The sequence below is a fragment of the Bombina bombina genome, chromosome 2 (assembly GCF_027579735.1).
Source record: "Bombina bombina isolate aBomBom1 chromosome 2, aBomBom1.pri, whole genome shotgun sequence".
Lineage (NCBI taxonomy): Eukaryota > Metazoa > Chordata > Amphibia > Anura > Bombinatoridae > Bombina > Bombina bombina.
This window is the reverse complement of record NC_069500.1, coordinates 835,865,702-835,881,463: the sequence shown is the minus strand read 5'-3', so window position 1 is coordinate 835,881,463 and position 15,762 is coordinate 835,865,702. Positions and strand designations below refer to the sequence as shown.

Below are 15,762 nucleotides of genomic sequence, written 5' to 3'. Positions count from 1 at the left end.
TTTTGCTGCTTGAGGTATGACACATTCTAACAAGACGATGTAATGCTGGAAGCTGTCATTTTCCCTATGGGATCCGGTAAGCCATTTTTATTACAGACAGTAAATAAGGGCTTCACAAGGGCTTTTTAAGACTGTAGACATTTTCTGGGCTAAATCGATTCATATATAAACAGATTTAGCCTTGAGGAATCATTTTAATCTGGGTATTTTGTAAAATAATATCGGCAGGCACTGTTTTGGACACCTTATTCTCTAGGGGCTTTCCCTAATCATAGGCAGAGTCTCATTTTCGCGCCTGTATTGCGCACTTGTTTTTGAGAAGCATGACATGCAGTCGCATGTGTGAGGAGCTCTGATACATAGAAAAGACTTTCTGAAGGCGTCATTTGGTATTGTATTCCCCTTTGGGCTTGGTTGGGTCTCAGCAAAGCAGATACCAGGGACTGTAAAGGGGTTAAAGATAAAAACGGCTCCGGTTCCGTTATTTTAAGGGTTAAAGCTTCCAAATTTGGTGTGCAATACTTTTAAGGCTTTAAGACACTGTGGTGTGGTGAACAATTCCTTCATACTTTTTCGCAATTGCAGTAATAAAGTGTGTTCAGTTTAAAATTTAAAGTGACAGTAACGGTTTTATTTTAAAACGTTTTTTGTACTTGTTATCAAGTTTATGCCTGTTTAACATGTCTGAACTGCCAGATAGACTATGTTCTGAATGTGGGGAAGCCAAGGTTCCTTCTCATTTAAATAGATGTGATTTATGTGACACAAAATTTAGAGAAAATGATGCCCAAGATGATTCCTCAAGTGAGGGGAGTAAGCATGGTACTGCATCATCCCCTCCTTCGTCTACACCAGTCTTGCCCACTCAGGAGGCCCCTAGTACATCTAGCGCGCCAATACTCCTTACTATGCAACAATTAACGGCTGTAATGGATAATTCTATCAAAAACATTTTAGCCAAAATGCCCACTTATCAGCGTAAGCGCGACTGCTCTGTTTTAGATAATACTGAAGAGCATGAGGACGCTGATGATATTGTTTCTGAAGGGCCCCTACACCAGTCTGAGGGGGCCAGGGAGGTTTTGTCTGAGGGAGAAATTTCAGATTCAGGGAAAATTTCTCAACAAGCTGAACCTGATGTGATTACATTTAAATTTAAGTTGGAACATCTCCGCGCTCTGCTTAAGGAGGTGTTATCCACTCTGGATGATTGTGAGAATTTGATCATCCCAGAGAAACTATGTAAAATGGACAAGTTCCTAGAGGTCCCGGGGCCCCCAGAAGCTTTTCCTATACCCAAGCGGGTGGCGGACATTGTAAATAAAGAATGGGAAAGGCCCGGTATACCTTTCGTCCCTCCCCCCATATTTAAAAAATTGTTTCCTATGGTCGACCCCAGAAAGGACTTATGGCAGACAGTCCCCAAGGTCGAGGGGGCGGTTTCTACTTTAAACAAACGCACCACTATACCCATAGAAGATAGTTGTGCTTTCAAAGATCCTATGGATAAAAAATTAGAAGGTTTGCTTAAAAAGATGTTTGTTCAGCAAGGTTACCTTCTACAACCAATTTCATGCATTGTCCCTGTCACTACAGCCGCGTGTTTCTGGTTCGATGAGCTAGAAAAGGCGATCACTAGTGATTCTCCTCCTTATGAGGAGATTATGGACAGAATCCGTGCTCTCAAATTGGCTAATTCTTTCACCCTAGACGCCACTTTGCAATTGGCTAGGTTAGCGGCGAAAAATTCTGGGTTTGCTATTGTGGCGCGCAGAGCGCTTTGGTTGAAATCTTGGTCAGCGGATGCGTCTTCCAAGAACAAATTGCTTAACATTCCTTTCAAGGGGAAAACGCTGTTTGGCCCTGACTTGAAAGAGATTATCTCTGATATCACTGGGGGTAAGGGCCACGCCCTTCCTCAGGATAGGTCTTTCAAGGCCAAAAATAAACCTAATTTTCGTCCCTTTCGTAGAAACGGACCAGCCCCAAGTGCTACGTCCTCTAAGCAAGAGGGTAATACTTCTCAAGCCAAGCCAGCCTGGAGACCAATGCAAGGCTGGAACAAGGGAAAGCAGGCCAAGAAACCTGCCACTGCTACCAAGACAGCATGTAATGTTAGCCCCCGATCCGGGACCGGATCTGGTGGGGGGCAGACTCTCTCTCTTCGCTCAGGCTTGGGCAAGAGATGTTCTGGATCCTTGGGCACTAGAAATAGTCTCCCAAGGTTATCTTCTGGAATTCAAGGGGCTTCCCCCAAGGGGGAGGTTCCACAGGTCTCAATTGTCTTCAGACCACATAAAAAAACAGGCATTCTTACATTGTGTAGAAGACCTGTTAAAAATGGGAGTGATTCATCCTGTTCCATTAGGAGAACAAGGGATGGGGTTCTACTCCAATCTGTTCGTAGTTCCCAAAAAAGAGGGAACGTTCAGACCAATCTTAGATCTCAAGATCCTAAACAAGTTTCTCAAGGTTCCATCGTTCAAAATGGAAACCATTCGAACAATTCTTCCTTCCATCCAGGAAGGTCAATTCATGACCACGGTGGATTTAAAGGATGCGTATCTACATATTCCTATCCACAAGGAACATCATCGGTTCCTAAGGTTCGCATTCCTGGACAAGCATTACCAGTTCGTGGCACTTCCTTTCGGATTAGCCACTGCTCCAAGGATTTTCACAAAGGTACTAGGGTCCCTTCTAGCGGTGCTAAGACCAAGGGGCATTGCAGTAGTACCTTACTTGGACGACATTCTGATTCAAGCGTCGTCCCTTCCTCAAGCAAAGGCTCACACGGACATAGTCCTGGCCTTTCTCAGATCTCACGGATGGAAAGTGAACGTAGAAAAGAGTTCTCTATCTCCGTCAACAAGGGTTCCCTTCTTGGGAACAATAATAGACTCCTTAGAAATGAGGATTTTTCTGACAGAGGCCAGAAAAACAAAACTTCTAAACTCTTGTCAAATACTTCATTCCGTTCCTCTTCCTTCCATAGCGCAGTGCATGGAAGTAATAGGTTTGATGGTAGCGACAATGGACATAGTTCCTTTTGCGCGCATTCATCTAAGACCATTACAACTGTGCATGCTCAGTCAGTGGAATGGGGACTATACATAAATGCTCTCAAGGCTTGGCCTCAGCTAGCAAAGGCCAAGTTCATACGGTTTCAATCAGACAACATGACGACTGTTGCGTACATCAACCATCAGGGGGGAACAAGGAGTTCCCTGGCGATGGAAGAAGTGACCAAAATCATTCAATGGGCGGAGACTCACTCCTGCCACTTGTCTGCAATCCACATCCCAGGAGTGGAAAATTGGGAAGCGGATTTTCTGAGTCGTCAGACTTTACATCCGGGGGAGTGGGAACTCCATCCGGAAATCTTTGCCCAAATTACTCAACTGTGGGGCATTCCAGACATGGATCTGATGGCCTCTCGTCAGAACTTCAAGGTTCCTTGCTACGGGTCCAGATCCAGGGATCCCAAGGCGACTCTAGTAGATGCACTAGTAGCACCTTGGACCTTCAAACTAGCTTATGTATTCCCGCCGTTTCCTCTCATCCCCAGGCTGGTAGCCAGGATCAATCAGGAGAGGGCATCGGTGATCTTGATAGCTCCTGCGTGGCCACGCAGGACTTGGTATGCAGATCTGGTGAATATGTCATCGGCTCCACCATGGAAGCTACCTTTGAGACGAGACCTTCTTGTTCAAGGTCCGTTCGAACATCCGAATCTGGTCTCACTCCAACTGACTGCTTGGAGATTGAACGCTTGATCTTATCAAAACGAGGGTTCTCAGATTCTGTTATTGATACTCTTGTTCAGGCCAGAAAGCCTGTAACTAGAAAAATTTACCACAAAATATGGAAAAAATATATCTGTTGGTGTGAATCTAAAGGATTCCCTTGGGACAAGGTAAAAATTCCTAAGATTCTATCCTTTCTTCAAGAAGGCTTGGAGAAAGGATTATCTGCAAGTTCCTTGAAGGGACAGATTTCTGCCTTGTCTGTGTTACTTCACAAAAAGCTGGCAGCTGTGCCAGATGTTCAAGCCTTTGTTCAGGCTCTGGTTAGAATCAAGCCTGTTTACAAACCTTTGACTCCTCCTTGGAGTCTCAACTTAGTTCTTTCAGTTCTTCAGGGGGTTCCGTTTGAACCCTTACATTCCGTTGATATTAAGTTATTATCTTGGAAAGTTTTGTTCTTGGTTGCAATTTCTTCTGCTAGAAGAGTTTCAGAATTATCTGCTCTGTAGTGTTCTCCTCCTTATCTGGTGTTCCATGCAGATAAGGTGGTTTTACGTACTAAACCTGGTTTTCTTCCGAAAGTTGTTTCTAACAAAAACATTAACCAGGAGATAGTCGTGCCTTCTTTGTGTCCGAATCCAGTTTCAAAGAAGGAACGTTTGTTGCACAATTTGGATGTTGTTCGCGCTCTAAAATTCTATTTAGATGCTACAAAGGATTTTAGACAAACATCTTCCTTGTTTGTTGTTTATTCTGGTAAAAGGAGAGGTCAAAAAGCAACTTCTACCTCTCTCTCTTTTTGGATTAAAAGCATCATCAGATTGGCTTATGAGACTGCCGGACGGCAGCCTCCTGAAAGAATCACAGCTCATTCCACTAGGGCTGTGGCTTCCACATGGGCCTTCAAGAACGAGGCTTCTGTTGATCAGATATGTAGGGCAGCGACTTGGTCTTCACTGCACACTTTTACCAAATTTTACAAGTTTGATACTTTTGCTTCTTCTGAGGCTATTTTTGGGAGAAAGGTTTTGCAAGCCGTGGTGCCTTCCATTTAGGTGACCTGATTTGCTCCCTCCCTTCATCCGTGTCCTAAAGCTTTGGTATTGGTTCCCACAAGTAAGGATGACGCCGTGGACCGGACACACCTTTGTTGGAGAAAACATAATTTATGTTTACCTTATAAATTACTTTCTCCAACGGTGTGTCCGGTCCACGGCCCGCCCTGGTTTTTAATCAGGTCTGATAATTTATTTTCTTTAACTACAGTCACCACGGTATCATATGGTTTCTCCTATGCAAATATTCCTCCTTTACGTCGGTCGAATGACTGGGGTAGGCGGAGCCTAGGAGGGATCATGTGACCAGCTTTGCTGGGCTCTTTGCCATTTCCTGTTGGGGAAGAGAATATCCCACAAGTAAGGATGACGCCGTGGACCGGACACACCGTTGGAGAAAGTAATTTATCAGGTAAACATAAATTCTGTTTTCGTTCCTTTCGAAATTTCAGGAGCGGTCTCGCTTCATCCTCCCCTGCTGCGAAGCAAGAGGGTAACACTTCACAACCCAGGGCAGCCTGGAAACCTTACCAGGGCTGGAACAAGGGTAAACAGGCCAAGAAGCCTGCATCTGCCCCCAAGACAGCATGAAGGGGTAGCCCCCGATCCGGGACCGGATCTTGTAGGGGGCAGACTCTCTCTCTTCACTCAGGCCTGGGCAAGAGACGTACACGATCCCTGGGCCTTAGAGATTGTATCCCAGGGATATCTTCTAGAATTCAAGGACTCCCCTCCAAGGGGAAGGTTCCATATTTCTCGTCTGTCTACAGACACGACAAAGAAAGAGGCGTTCTTACGCTGTGTAGAAGACCTACATACAATGGGAGTGATCCACCCAGTTCCAATTGCGGAACAAGGGCTGGGGTTTTACTCAAACCTGTTTGTGGTTCCCAAAAAAGAAGGAACTTTCAGACCAATCCTGGATCTTAATCTTACCAATGATCCAAGAGGGTCAATATATGACTACCGTGGATCTAAAGGATGCATATTTACACATTCCTATCCTCAAAGATCATCACCAGTTTCTCAGGTTCACTTTTCTGGACAAGTATTATCAGTTTGTGGCTCTCCCTTTTCGGGTTGGCCACTGCTCCCAGAATTTTCACAAAGGTGCTAGGGTCCCTCCTGGTGGTGCTAAGGCCGCGGGGCATAGCAGTGGCGCCTTATCTAGACGACATCTTAATTCAGGCGTCAACTTTCCAAAGAGCCAAGTCTCACACGGAAATTGTAGTGGCCTTTCTGAGGTCTCACGGGCGGAAGGTGAACATCAAAAAGAGTTCTCTCCCCCCCCCCCCCTCACAAGAGTTCCCTTCCTAGGAACACTAATAGACTCGATAGAAATGAATATTTTTCTGACGGAGGTCAGAAAGTTAAAACTCTTAACTACTTGCCGAGCTCTTCATTCCATTCCTCGGCCATCTGTAGCTCAGTGCATGGAGACAATCGGATTAATGGTAGCGGCAATGGACATAGTCCCTTTTGCACGGATACACCTCAGACCACTGCAACTATGCATGCTCAAACAGTGGAATGGGGATTATGCAGATTTGTCTCCTCAAATACAGTTGGACCAGGGGACCAGAGATTCTCTTCTCTGGTGGTTGTCTCAGGATCACCTGGCTCAGGGAATGTGTTTCCGCAGACCAGAGTGGATCATCGTAACGACCGACGCCAGTCTGTTGGGCTGGGGTGCTGTCTGGGACTCCCTGAAAGCTCAGGGCTTATGGTCTCTGGAAGAAGTTGTTCTCCCGATAAACATTCTGGAACTGAGGGCGATATTCAACGCTCTTCAGGCATGGCCTCAGCTAGCTGCGGCCAAATTCATCAGATTTCGGACAACATCACGACTGTAGCTTACATCAACCATCAAGGGGGAACAAGGAGTCCCCTAGCAATGATGGAAGTAACCAAAATAATCAGGTGGGCGGAGGATCACTCTTGCCACCTCTCAGCAATTCACATCCCAGGAGTAGACAACTGGGAAGCGGATTTTCTAAGTCGTCAGACTTTTCATCCGGGGGAGTGGGAACTCCACCCGGAGGTATTTGCCCAGCTGATTCAGCGATGGGGCACTCCAGAATTGGATCTGATGGTGTCCCGTCAGAATGCCAAACTTCCTCTTTATAGGTCCAGGTCCCGGGATCCCCAGGCGGCGTTGATAGATGCTCTAGCAGCGCCTTGGTCCTTCAATCTGGCCTATGTGTTTCCACCGTTTCCTCTCCTTCCTCGTCTGGTGGCCAGAATCAAGCAGGAGAGGGCGTCGGTGATTCTAATAGCTCCTGCGTGGCCACGCAGGACCTGGTATGCAGACCTAGTGGACATGTCATCCGTTCCACCATGGACTCTGCCAATGAGGCAGGACCTTCTACTTCAAGGTCCTTTCAAACATCCAAATCTAATTTCTCTGCGTCTGACTGCTTGGAAATTGAACGCCTAATTCTATCTAAGCGTGGTTTCTCTGAGTCGGTTATCGATACCCTGATTCAGGCCAGAAAGCCTGTCACCAGGAAAATCTACCATAAGATTTGGCGAAAATATCTTTGTTTGTGCGAATCCAAGGGTTACTCATGGAGTAAGATTAGGATTCCCAGGTTATTGTCCTTTCTCCAAGAAGGATTGGAGAAAGGATTATCAGCTAGTTCCTTAAAAGGACAGATATCTGCTTTGTCTATTCTTGTACACAAACGTCTGGCAGAGGTACCAGGCGTTCAAGCTTTTAGTCAGGCTTTAGTCAGAATCAAGCCCGTTTATAGACCTGTGGCTCCGCCATGGAGTCTGAATTTAGTTCTTTCAGTTCTGCAAGGGGTTCCGTTTGAAGCTTTACATTCCATAGATATTAAACTTTTATCTTGGAAAGTTTTGTTTTTGGTAGCTATCTCTTCTGCTCGAAGAGTTTCAGAGTTATCTGCTTTGCAGTGTGACTCACCTTACTTGGTGGTCCACGCAGATAAGGTAGTTTTGCGTACCAACCCCGGTTTTCTTCCTAAGGTTGTGTCTAATAAGAATATTAATCAGGAAATTGTTGTTCCTTCCCTGTGTCCTAATCCTTCTTCGAAGAAGGAACGTCTGATACACAATCTTGATGTGGTTCGTGCTTTAAAGTTCTACTTACAAGCAACTAAGGATTTCAGACAAACAACTTCATTGTTTGTCATCTATTCTGGTAAAAGGAGAGGTCAGAAGGCGACTGCTACCTCTCTTTCCTTTTGGCTGAAAAGCATCATCCGTCTGGCCTATGAGACTGCTGGCCAGCAACCTCCTGAAACAATTACTGCTCATTCTACCAGAGCAGTGGCTTCCACATGGACTTTTAATAATGAGGCTTCTGTTGAACAGATTTGTAAGGCAGCGACTTGGTCTTCGCTGCATACCTTTTCCAAATTTTACAAATTCGATACCTTTGCTTCTTCGGAGGCTATTTTTGGGAGAAAGGTTTTACAAGCAGTGGCGCCTTCCGTTTAAGGTACCTGTCTTGTTCCCTCCCTTCATCCGTGTCCTAAAGCTTTGGTATTGGTATCCCACAAGTAAAGGATGAATCCGTGGACTGGATACACCTTACAAGAGAAAACAGAATTTATGCTTACCTGATAAATTACTTTCTCTTGTGGGGTATCCAGTCCACGGCCCGCCCTGGCTATTAAGTCAGGTAGATTTTTTTGTTTAAACTACAGTCACCACTGCACCCTATGGTTTCTCCTTTTTCTTCCTAACCTCCGGTCGAATGACTGGGGGGTGGAGCTAGAGGGGGAGCTATATGGACAGCTCTTCTGTGTGCTCTCTTTGCCACTTCCTGTTAGGAAGGAGAATATCCCACAAGTAAAGGATGAATCCGTGGACTGGATACACCACAAGAGAAAGTAATTTATCAGGTAAGCATAAATTCTGTTTCTCCAACATAGGTGTGTCCGGTCCACGGCGTCATCCTTACTTGTGGGATATTCTCCTCCCCAACAGGAAATGGCAAAGAGCCCAGCAAAGCTGGTCACATGATCCCTCCTAGGCTCCGCCTACCCCAGTCATTCTCTTTGCCGTTGTACAGGCAACATCTCCACGGAGATGGCTTAGAGTTTTTTAGTGTTTAACTGTAGTTTTTATTATTCAATCAAGAGTTTGTTATTTTGAAATAGTGCTGGTATGTACTATTTACTCAGAAACAGAAAAGAGATGAAGATTTCTGTTTGTATGAGGAAAATGATTTTAGCAACCGTAACTAAAATCCATGGCTGTTCCACACAGGACTGTTGAGAGCTATTAACTTCAGTTGGGGGAACAGTATGCAGTCTCTTGCTGCTTGAGGTATGACACATTCTAACAAGACGATGTAATGCTGGAAGCTGTCATTTTCCCTATGGGACCCGGTAAGCCATGTTTATTACGATCATAAATAAGGGCTTCACAAGGGCTTATTAAGACTGTAGACTTTTCTGGGCTAAATCGATTCATTATTAACACATATTTAGCCTTGAGGAATCATTTTATCTGGGTATTTTGATATAAGTATATCGGCAGGCACTGTATTAGACACCTTATTCCTTAGGGGCTTTCCCAAAGCATAAGCAGAGCCTCATTTTCGCGCCGGTGTGGCGCACTTGTTTTTGAGAGGCATGGCATGCAGTCGCATGTGTGAGGAGCTCTGATACTTAGAAAAGACTTTCTGAAGGCGTCATTTGGTATCGTATTCCCCTTTGGGCTTGGTTGGGTCTCAGCAAAGCAGATACCAGGGACTGTAAAGGGGTTAAAGTTTAAAACGGCTCCGGTTCCGTTATTTTAAGGGTTAAAGCTTCCAAATTTGGTGTGCAATACTTTTAAGGCTTTAAGACACTGTGGTGAAAATTTGGTGAATTTTGTACAATTCCTTCATGTTTTTTCGCAATTGCAGTAATAAAGTGTGTTCAGTTTAAAATTTAAAGTGACAGTAACGGTTTTATTTTAAAACGTTTTTGTACTTTGTTATCAAGTTTATGCCTGTTTAACATGTCTGAACTACCAGATAGACTGTGTTCTGAATGTGGGGAAGCCAGAATTCCTATTCATTTAAATAAATGTGATTTATGTGATAATGACAATGATGCCCAAGATGATTCCTCAAGTGAGGGGAGTAAGCATGGTACTGCATCATTCCCTCCTTCGTCTACACGAGTCTTGCCCACTCAGGAGGCCCCTAGTACATCTAGCGCGCCAATACTCCTTACTATGCAACAATTAACGGCTGTAATGGATAATTCTGTCAAAAACATTTTAGCCCAAATGAACACTTGTCAGCGTAAGCGCGGCTGCTCTGTTTTAGATACTGAAGAGCATGGCAACGCTGATACTAATATCTCTGAAGGGCCCCTAACCCAGTCTGATGGGGCCAGGGAGGTTTTGTCTGAGGGAGAAATTACTGATTCAGGGAACATTTCTCAACAGGCTGAACCTGATGTGATTGCATTTAAATTTAAGTTGGAACATCTCCGCATTCTGCTTAAGGAGGTATTATCCACTCTGGATGATTGTGACAAGTTGGTCATCCCAGAGAAGCTATGTAAAATGGACAAGTTCCTAGAGGTGCCGGGGCTCCCAGAAGCTTTTCCTATACCCAAGCGGGTGGCGGACATTGTTAATAAAGAATGGGAAAGGCCCGGTATTCCTTTCGTCCCTCCCCCCATATTTAAAAAATTGTTTCCTTTGGTCGACCCCAGAAAGGACTTATGGCAGACAGTCCCCAAGGTCGAGGGAGCGGTTTCCACTTTAAACAAACGCACCACTATACCCATAGAGGATAGTTGTGCTTTCAAAGATCCTATGGATAAAAAATTAGAAGGTTTGCTTAAAAAGATGTTTGTTCAGCAGGGTTACCTTCTACAACCAATTGCATGCATTGTCCCTGTCGCTACAGCCGCATGTTTCTGGTTCGATGAGCTGATAAAGGCGGTCGATAGTGATTCTCCTCCTTATGAGGAGATTATGGACAGAATCAATGCTCTCAAATTGGCTAATTCTTTCACCCTAGACGCCACTTTGCAATTGGCTAGGTTAGCGGCTAAGAATTCTGGGTTTGCTATTGTGGCGCGCAGAGCGCTTTGGTTGAAATCTTGGTCGGCTGATGCGTCTTCCAAGAACAAGCTACTTAACATTCCTTTCAAGGGGAAAACGCTGTTTGGCCCTGACTTGAAAGAGATTATCTCTGATATCACTGGGGGTAAGGGCCACGCCCTTCCTCAGGATCGGCCTTTCAAGGCAAAAAATAAACCTAATTTTCGTCCCTTTCGTAGAAACGGACCAGCCCGAGGTGCTACGTCCTCTAAGCAAGAGGGTAATACTTCTCAAGCCAAGCCAGCTTGGAGACCAATGCAAGGCTGGAACAAGGGAAAGCAGGCCAAGAAACCTGCCACTGCTACCAAGACTGCATGAAATGTTGGCCCCCGATCCGGGACCGGATCTGGTGGGGGGCAGACTCTCTCTCTTCGCTCAGGCTTGGGCAAGAGATGTTCTGGATCCTTGGGCGCTAGAAATAGTCTCCCAAGGTTATCTTCTGGAATTCAAGGGACTTCCCCCAAGGGGGAGGTTCCACAGGTCTCAGTTGTCTTCAGACCACATAAAAAGACAGGCATTCTTACATTGTGTAGAAGACCTGTTAAAAATGGGAGTGATTCATCCTGTTCCATTAAGAGAACAAGGGATGGGGTTCTACTCCAATCTGTTCATAGTTCCCAAAAAAGAGGGAACGTTCAGACCAATCTTAGATCTCAAGATCTTAAACAAGTTTCTCAAGGTTCCATCGTTCAAGATGGAAACCATTCGAACTATTCTTCCTTCCATCCAGGAAGGTCAATTCATGACCACGGTGGATTTAAAGGATGCGTATCTACATATTCCTATCCACAAGGAACATCATCGGTTCCTAAGGTTCGCATTCCTGGACAAGCATTACCAGTTCGTGGCGCTTCCTTTCGGATTAGCCACTGCTCCAAGGATTTTCACAAAGGTACTAGGGTCCCTTCTAGCTGTGCTAAGGCCAAGGGGCATTGCTGTAGTACCTTACTTGGACGACATTCTGATTCAAGCGTCGTCCCTTCCTCAAGCAAAGGCTCACACGGACATCGTCCTGGCCTTTCTCAGATCTCACGGATGGAAAGTGAACGTGGAAAAGAGTTCTCTATCTCCGTCAACAAGGGTTCCCTTCTTGGGAACAATAATAGACTCCTTAGAAATGAGGATATTTCTGACAGAGGCCAGAAAAACAAAGCTTCTAGACTCTTGTCGGATACTTCATTCCGTTCCTCTTCCTTCCATAGCTCAGTGCATGGAAGTGATTGGGTTGATGGTAGCGGCTATGGACATAGTTCCTTTTGCGCGCATTCATCTAAGACCATTACAACTGTGCATGCTCAGTCAGTGGAATGGGGATTATACAGACTTGTCTCCGAAGATACAAGTAAATCAGAGGACCAGAGACTCACTCCGTTGGTGGCTGTCCCTGGACAACCTGTCACAAGGGATGACATTCCGCAGACCAGAGTGGGTCATTGTCACGACCGACGCCAGTCTGATGGGCTGGGGCGCGGTCTGGGGATCCCTGAAAGCTCAGGGTCTTTGGTCTCGGGAAGAATCTCTTCTACCGATAAATATTCTGGAACTGAGAGCGATATTCAATGCTCTCAAGGCTTGGCCTCAGCTAGCGAGGGCCAAGTTCATACGGTTTCAATCAGACAACATGACAACTGTTGCGTACATCAACCATCAGGGGGGAACAAGGAGTTCCCTAGCGATGGAAGAAGTGACCAAAATCATTCTGTGGGCGGAGTCTCACTCCTGCCACCTGTCCGCTATCCACATCCCAGGAGTGGAAAATTGGGAAGCGGATTTTCTGAGTCGTCAGACATTGCATCCGGGGGAGTGGGAACTCCATCCGGAAATCTTTGCCCAAGTCACTCAGCTGTGGGGCATTCCAGACATGGATCTGATGGCCTCTCGTCAGAACTTCAAAGTTCCTTGCTACGGGTCCAGATCCAGGGATCCCAAGGCGGCTCTAGTGGATGCACTAGTAGCACCTTGGACCTTCAAACTAGCTTATGTGTTCCCGCCGTTCCCTCTCATCCCCAGGCTGGTAGCCAGGATCAATCAGGAGAGGGCGTCGGTGATCTTGATAGCTCCTGCGTGGCCACGCAGGACTTGGTATGCAGATCTGGTGAATATGTCATCGGCTCCACCTTGGAAGCTACCTTTGAGACGAGACCTTCTTGTTCAGGGTCCGTTCGAACATCCGAACCTGGTTTCACTCCAGCTGACTGCTTGGAGATTGAACGCTTGATCTTATCGAAGCGAGGGTTCTCAGATTCTGTTATCGATACTCTTGTTCAGGCCAGAAAGCCTGTAACTAGAAAGATTTACCACAAAATTTGGAAAAAATATATCTGTTGGTGTGAATCTAAAGGATTCCCTTGGGACAAGGTTAAGATTCCTAAGATTCTATCCTTCCTTCAAGAAGGATTGGAAAAAGGATTATCTGCAAGTTCCCTGAAGGGACAGATTTCTGCCTTGTCTGTGTTACTTCACAAAAAGCTGGCAGCTGTGCCAGATGTTCAAGCCTTTGTTCAGGCTCTGGTTAGAATTAAGCCTGTTTACAAACCTTTGACTCCTCCTTGGAGTCTCAATTTAGTTCTTTCAGTTCTTCAGGGGGTTCCGTTTGAACCCTTACATTCCGTTGATATTAAGATATTATCTTGGAAAGTTTTGTTTTTAGTTGCAATCTCTTCTGCTAGAAGAGTTTCAGAATTATCTGCTCTGCAGTGTTCTCCTCCTTATCTGGTGTTCCATGCAGATAAGGTGGTTTTACGTACTAAACCTGGTTTTCTTCCAAAAGTTGTTTCTAACAAAAACATTAACCAGGAGATTATCGTACCTTCTCTGTGTCCGAAACCAGTTTCAAAGAAGGAACGTTTGTTGCACAATTTGGATGTTGTTCGCGCTCTAAAATTCTATTTAGATGCTACAAAGGATTTTAGACAAACATCTTCCTTGTTTGTTGTTTATTCTGGTAAAAGGAGAGGTCAAAAAGCAACTTCTACCTCTCTCTCTTTTTGGATTAAAAGCATCATCAGATTGGCTTACGAGACTGCCGGACGGCAGCCTCCCGAAAGAATCACAGCTCATTCCACTAGGGCTGTGGCTTCCACATGGGCCTTCAAGAACGAGGCTTCTGTTGATCAGATATGTAGGGCAGCGACTTGGTCTTCACTGCACACTTTTACCAAATTTTACAAGTTTGATACTTTTGCTTCTTCTGAGGCTATTTTTGGGAGAAAGGTTTTGCAAGCCGTGGTGCCTTCCATTTAGGTGACCTGATTTGCTCCCTCCCTTCATCCGTGTCCTAAAGCTTTGGTATTGGTTCCCACAAGTAAGGATGACGCCGTGGACCGGACACACCTATGTTGGAGAAAACAGAATTTATGTTTACCTGATAAATTACTTTCTCCAACGGTGTGTCCGGTCCACGGCCCGCCCTGGTTTTTTTAATCAGGTCTGATAATTTATTTTCTTTAACTACAGTCACCACGGTACCATATGGTTTCTCCTATGCTAATATTCCTCCTTAACGTCGGTCGAATGACTGGGGTAGGCGGAGCCTAGGAGGGATCATGTGACCAGCTTTGCTGGGCTCTTTGCCATTTCCTGTTGGGGAGGAGAATATCCCACAAGTAAGGATGACGCCGTGGACCGGACACACCGTTGGAGAAAGTAATTTATCAGGTAAACATAAATTCTGTTTTTTCTCCTTTCCCTTCCCACTTTACTTTTCTTCTCTCTCTCTCTCTCTCTGTCTCTCTTTTCTCTCTTTTCTTTCTTTTCTTTCTTTTTTTCTTTCTTTCTTTTCCTTTTCTTTCTTTCCTTTCCTTTCCTTTTCTATTTTTACACACTGACCCAAAAAAATATTAAGGGGGCAGCAGAATTTTGAGTGCTTAGGGCAGCACAAAACCTTAATACGCCACTGCCCATGGATCGTGGACTCTCGCCATCATGAAAGAAATTAATTTATCAGGTAAGCATACATTTTATTTTATTTTCCTTTGACACAGAATGCTAACTTGAGCAGTTATTGGCACACATTACTATTGAAATAATATTGATGTGATTCCAATGGGAAAAACTTTGATGTCACGGGGTTGCCACTGATGATAGAACAATTATGTTGATATATTATAGAGTTGAGCTAACAAAATCCAATATTGCATCAATTTGATATCTTAATTTAGTGGCCTTTGACATTACATCAGTTCCAGTTTGTCCTAATTTTCTCCTTGCCACTTTCTCATGGGGGCTGTGTTTACATTCTTTTTTTTTTTTTTTTTCTTTTTTTTTCTTATCTTACGGATACCATACAGATATCGTGTTCATCTTCTTTTTTTTTTTTTCTTTCTTTTTTTAAATAAAAAAATAAAAATAACAGGTTCCATCAGCTCTACTGACTTTTCGTTGGGATGCAGCTGTCTTGGCGGATGTGGAAGCAGCTGGAGGTCAGGAGATAAAAAGCGTGTTGAAACCAGAGCTGCTCGCCAAAGCGGAAACTTTGTCATAAGAATAGTCGCACTGATCTTCCTAGACACTACTACAGCACAGAGACTTCTGTGGGAATGCAAGTGCTATCCCTTCCGTCTGCGCAATAGGATACTGCAAAGTGAGATGCAGTCAAAAGGATTGGACCCCAGTCTTGTCTGATAAATGGAGTTAAATCTGCAGTGTTTATTTAAATAAATATCCCTGTTATGTTTCTCAACAACCTGGTTGAGACAATGCCCCACCGCCCCTACACATGTATTTATTTATTTGTGTCTTTCTATGACAAGTGCTATAGTAAGTTAGAATTTCCTGACTTTAAATATCTAGAGATGCTTGATCCTAGGAGCATTATTGTCAGAATATTACCAGTTAACAAAAACAGGAAATAAAACATACAAAATAAAGTAATAAGTTTTGGAAAG

The 15,762-nt window shown here is 44.6% G+C and overlaps 1 protein-coding gene across 2 annotated transcripts in view; it reads left to right on the top strand.

Annotated features, from left to right (window-relative positions):
• UBXN6 (UBX domain protein 6) overlaps nt 1-15,762 on the top strand; it is a gene marked incomplete at its 3' end in the record, with an annotated part of 289,209 nt that extends 273,447 nt beyond the window's left edge. For both annotated transcript variants that reach the window (XM_053703152.1, XM_053703153.1), the window contains 1 exon segment: nt 15,231-15,762. In XM_053703152.1, the coding sequence (XP_053559127.1) occupies nt 15,231-15,359 (129 nt within the window).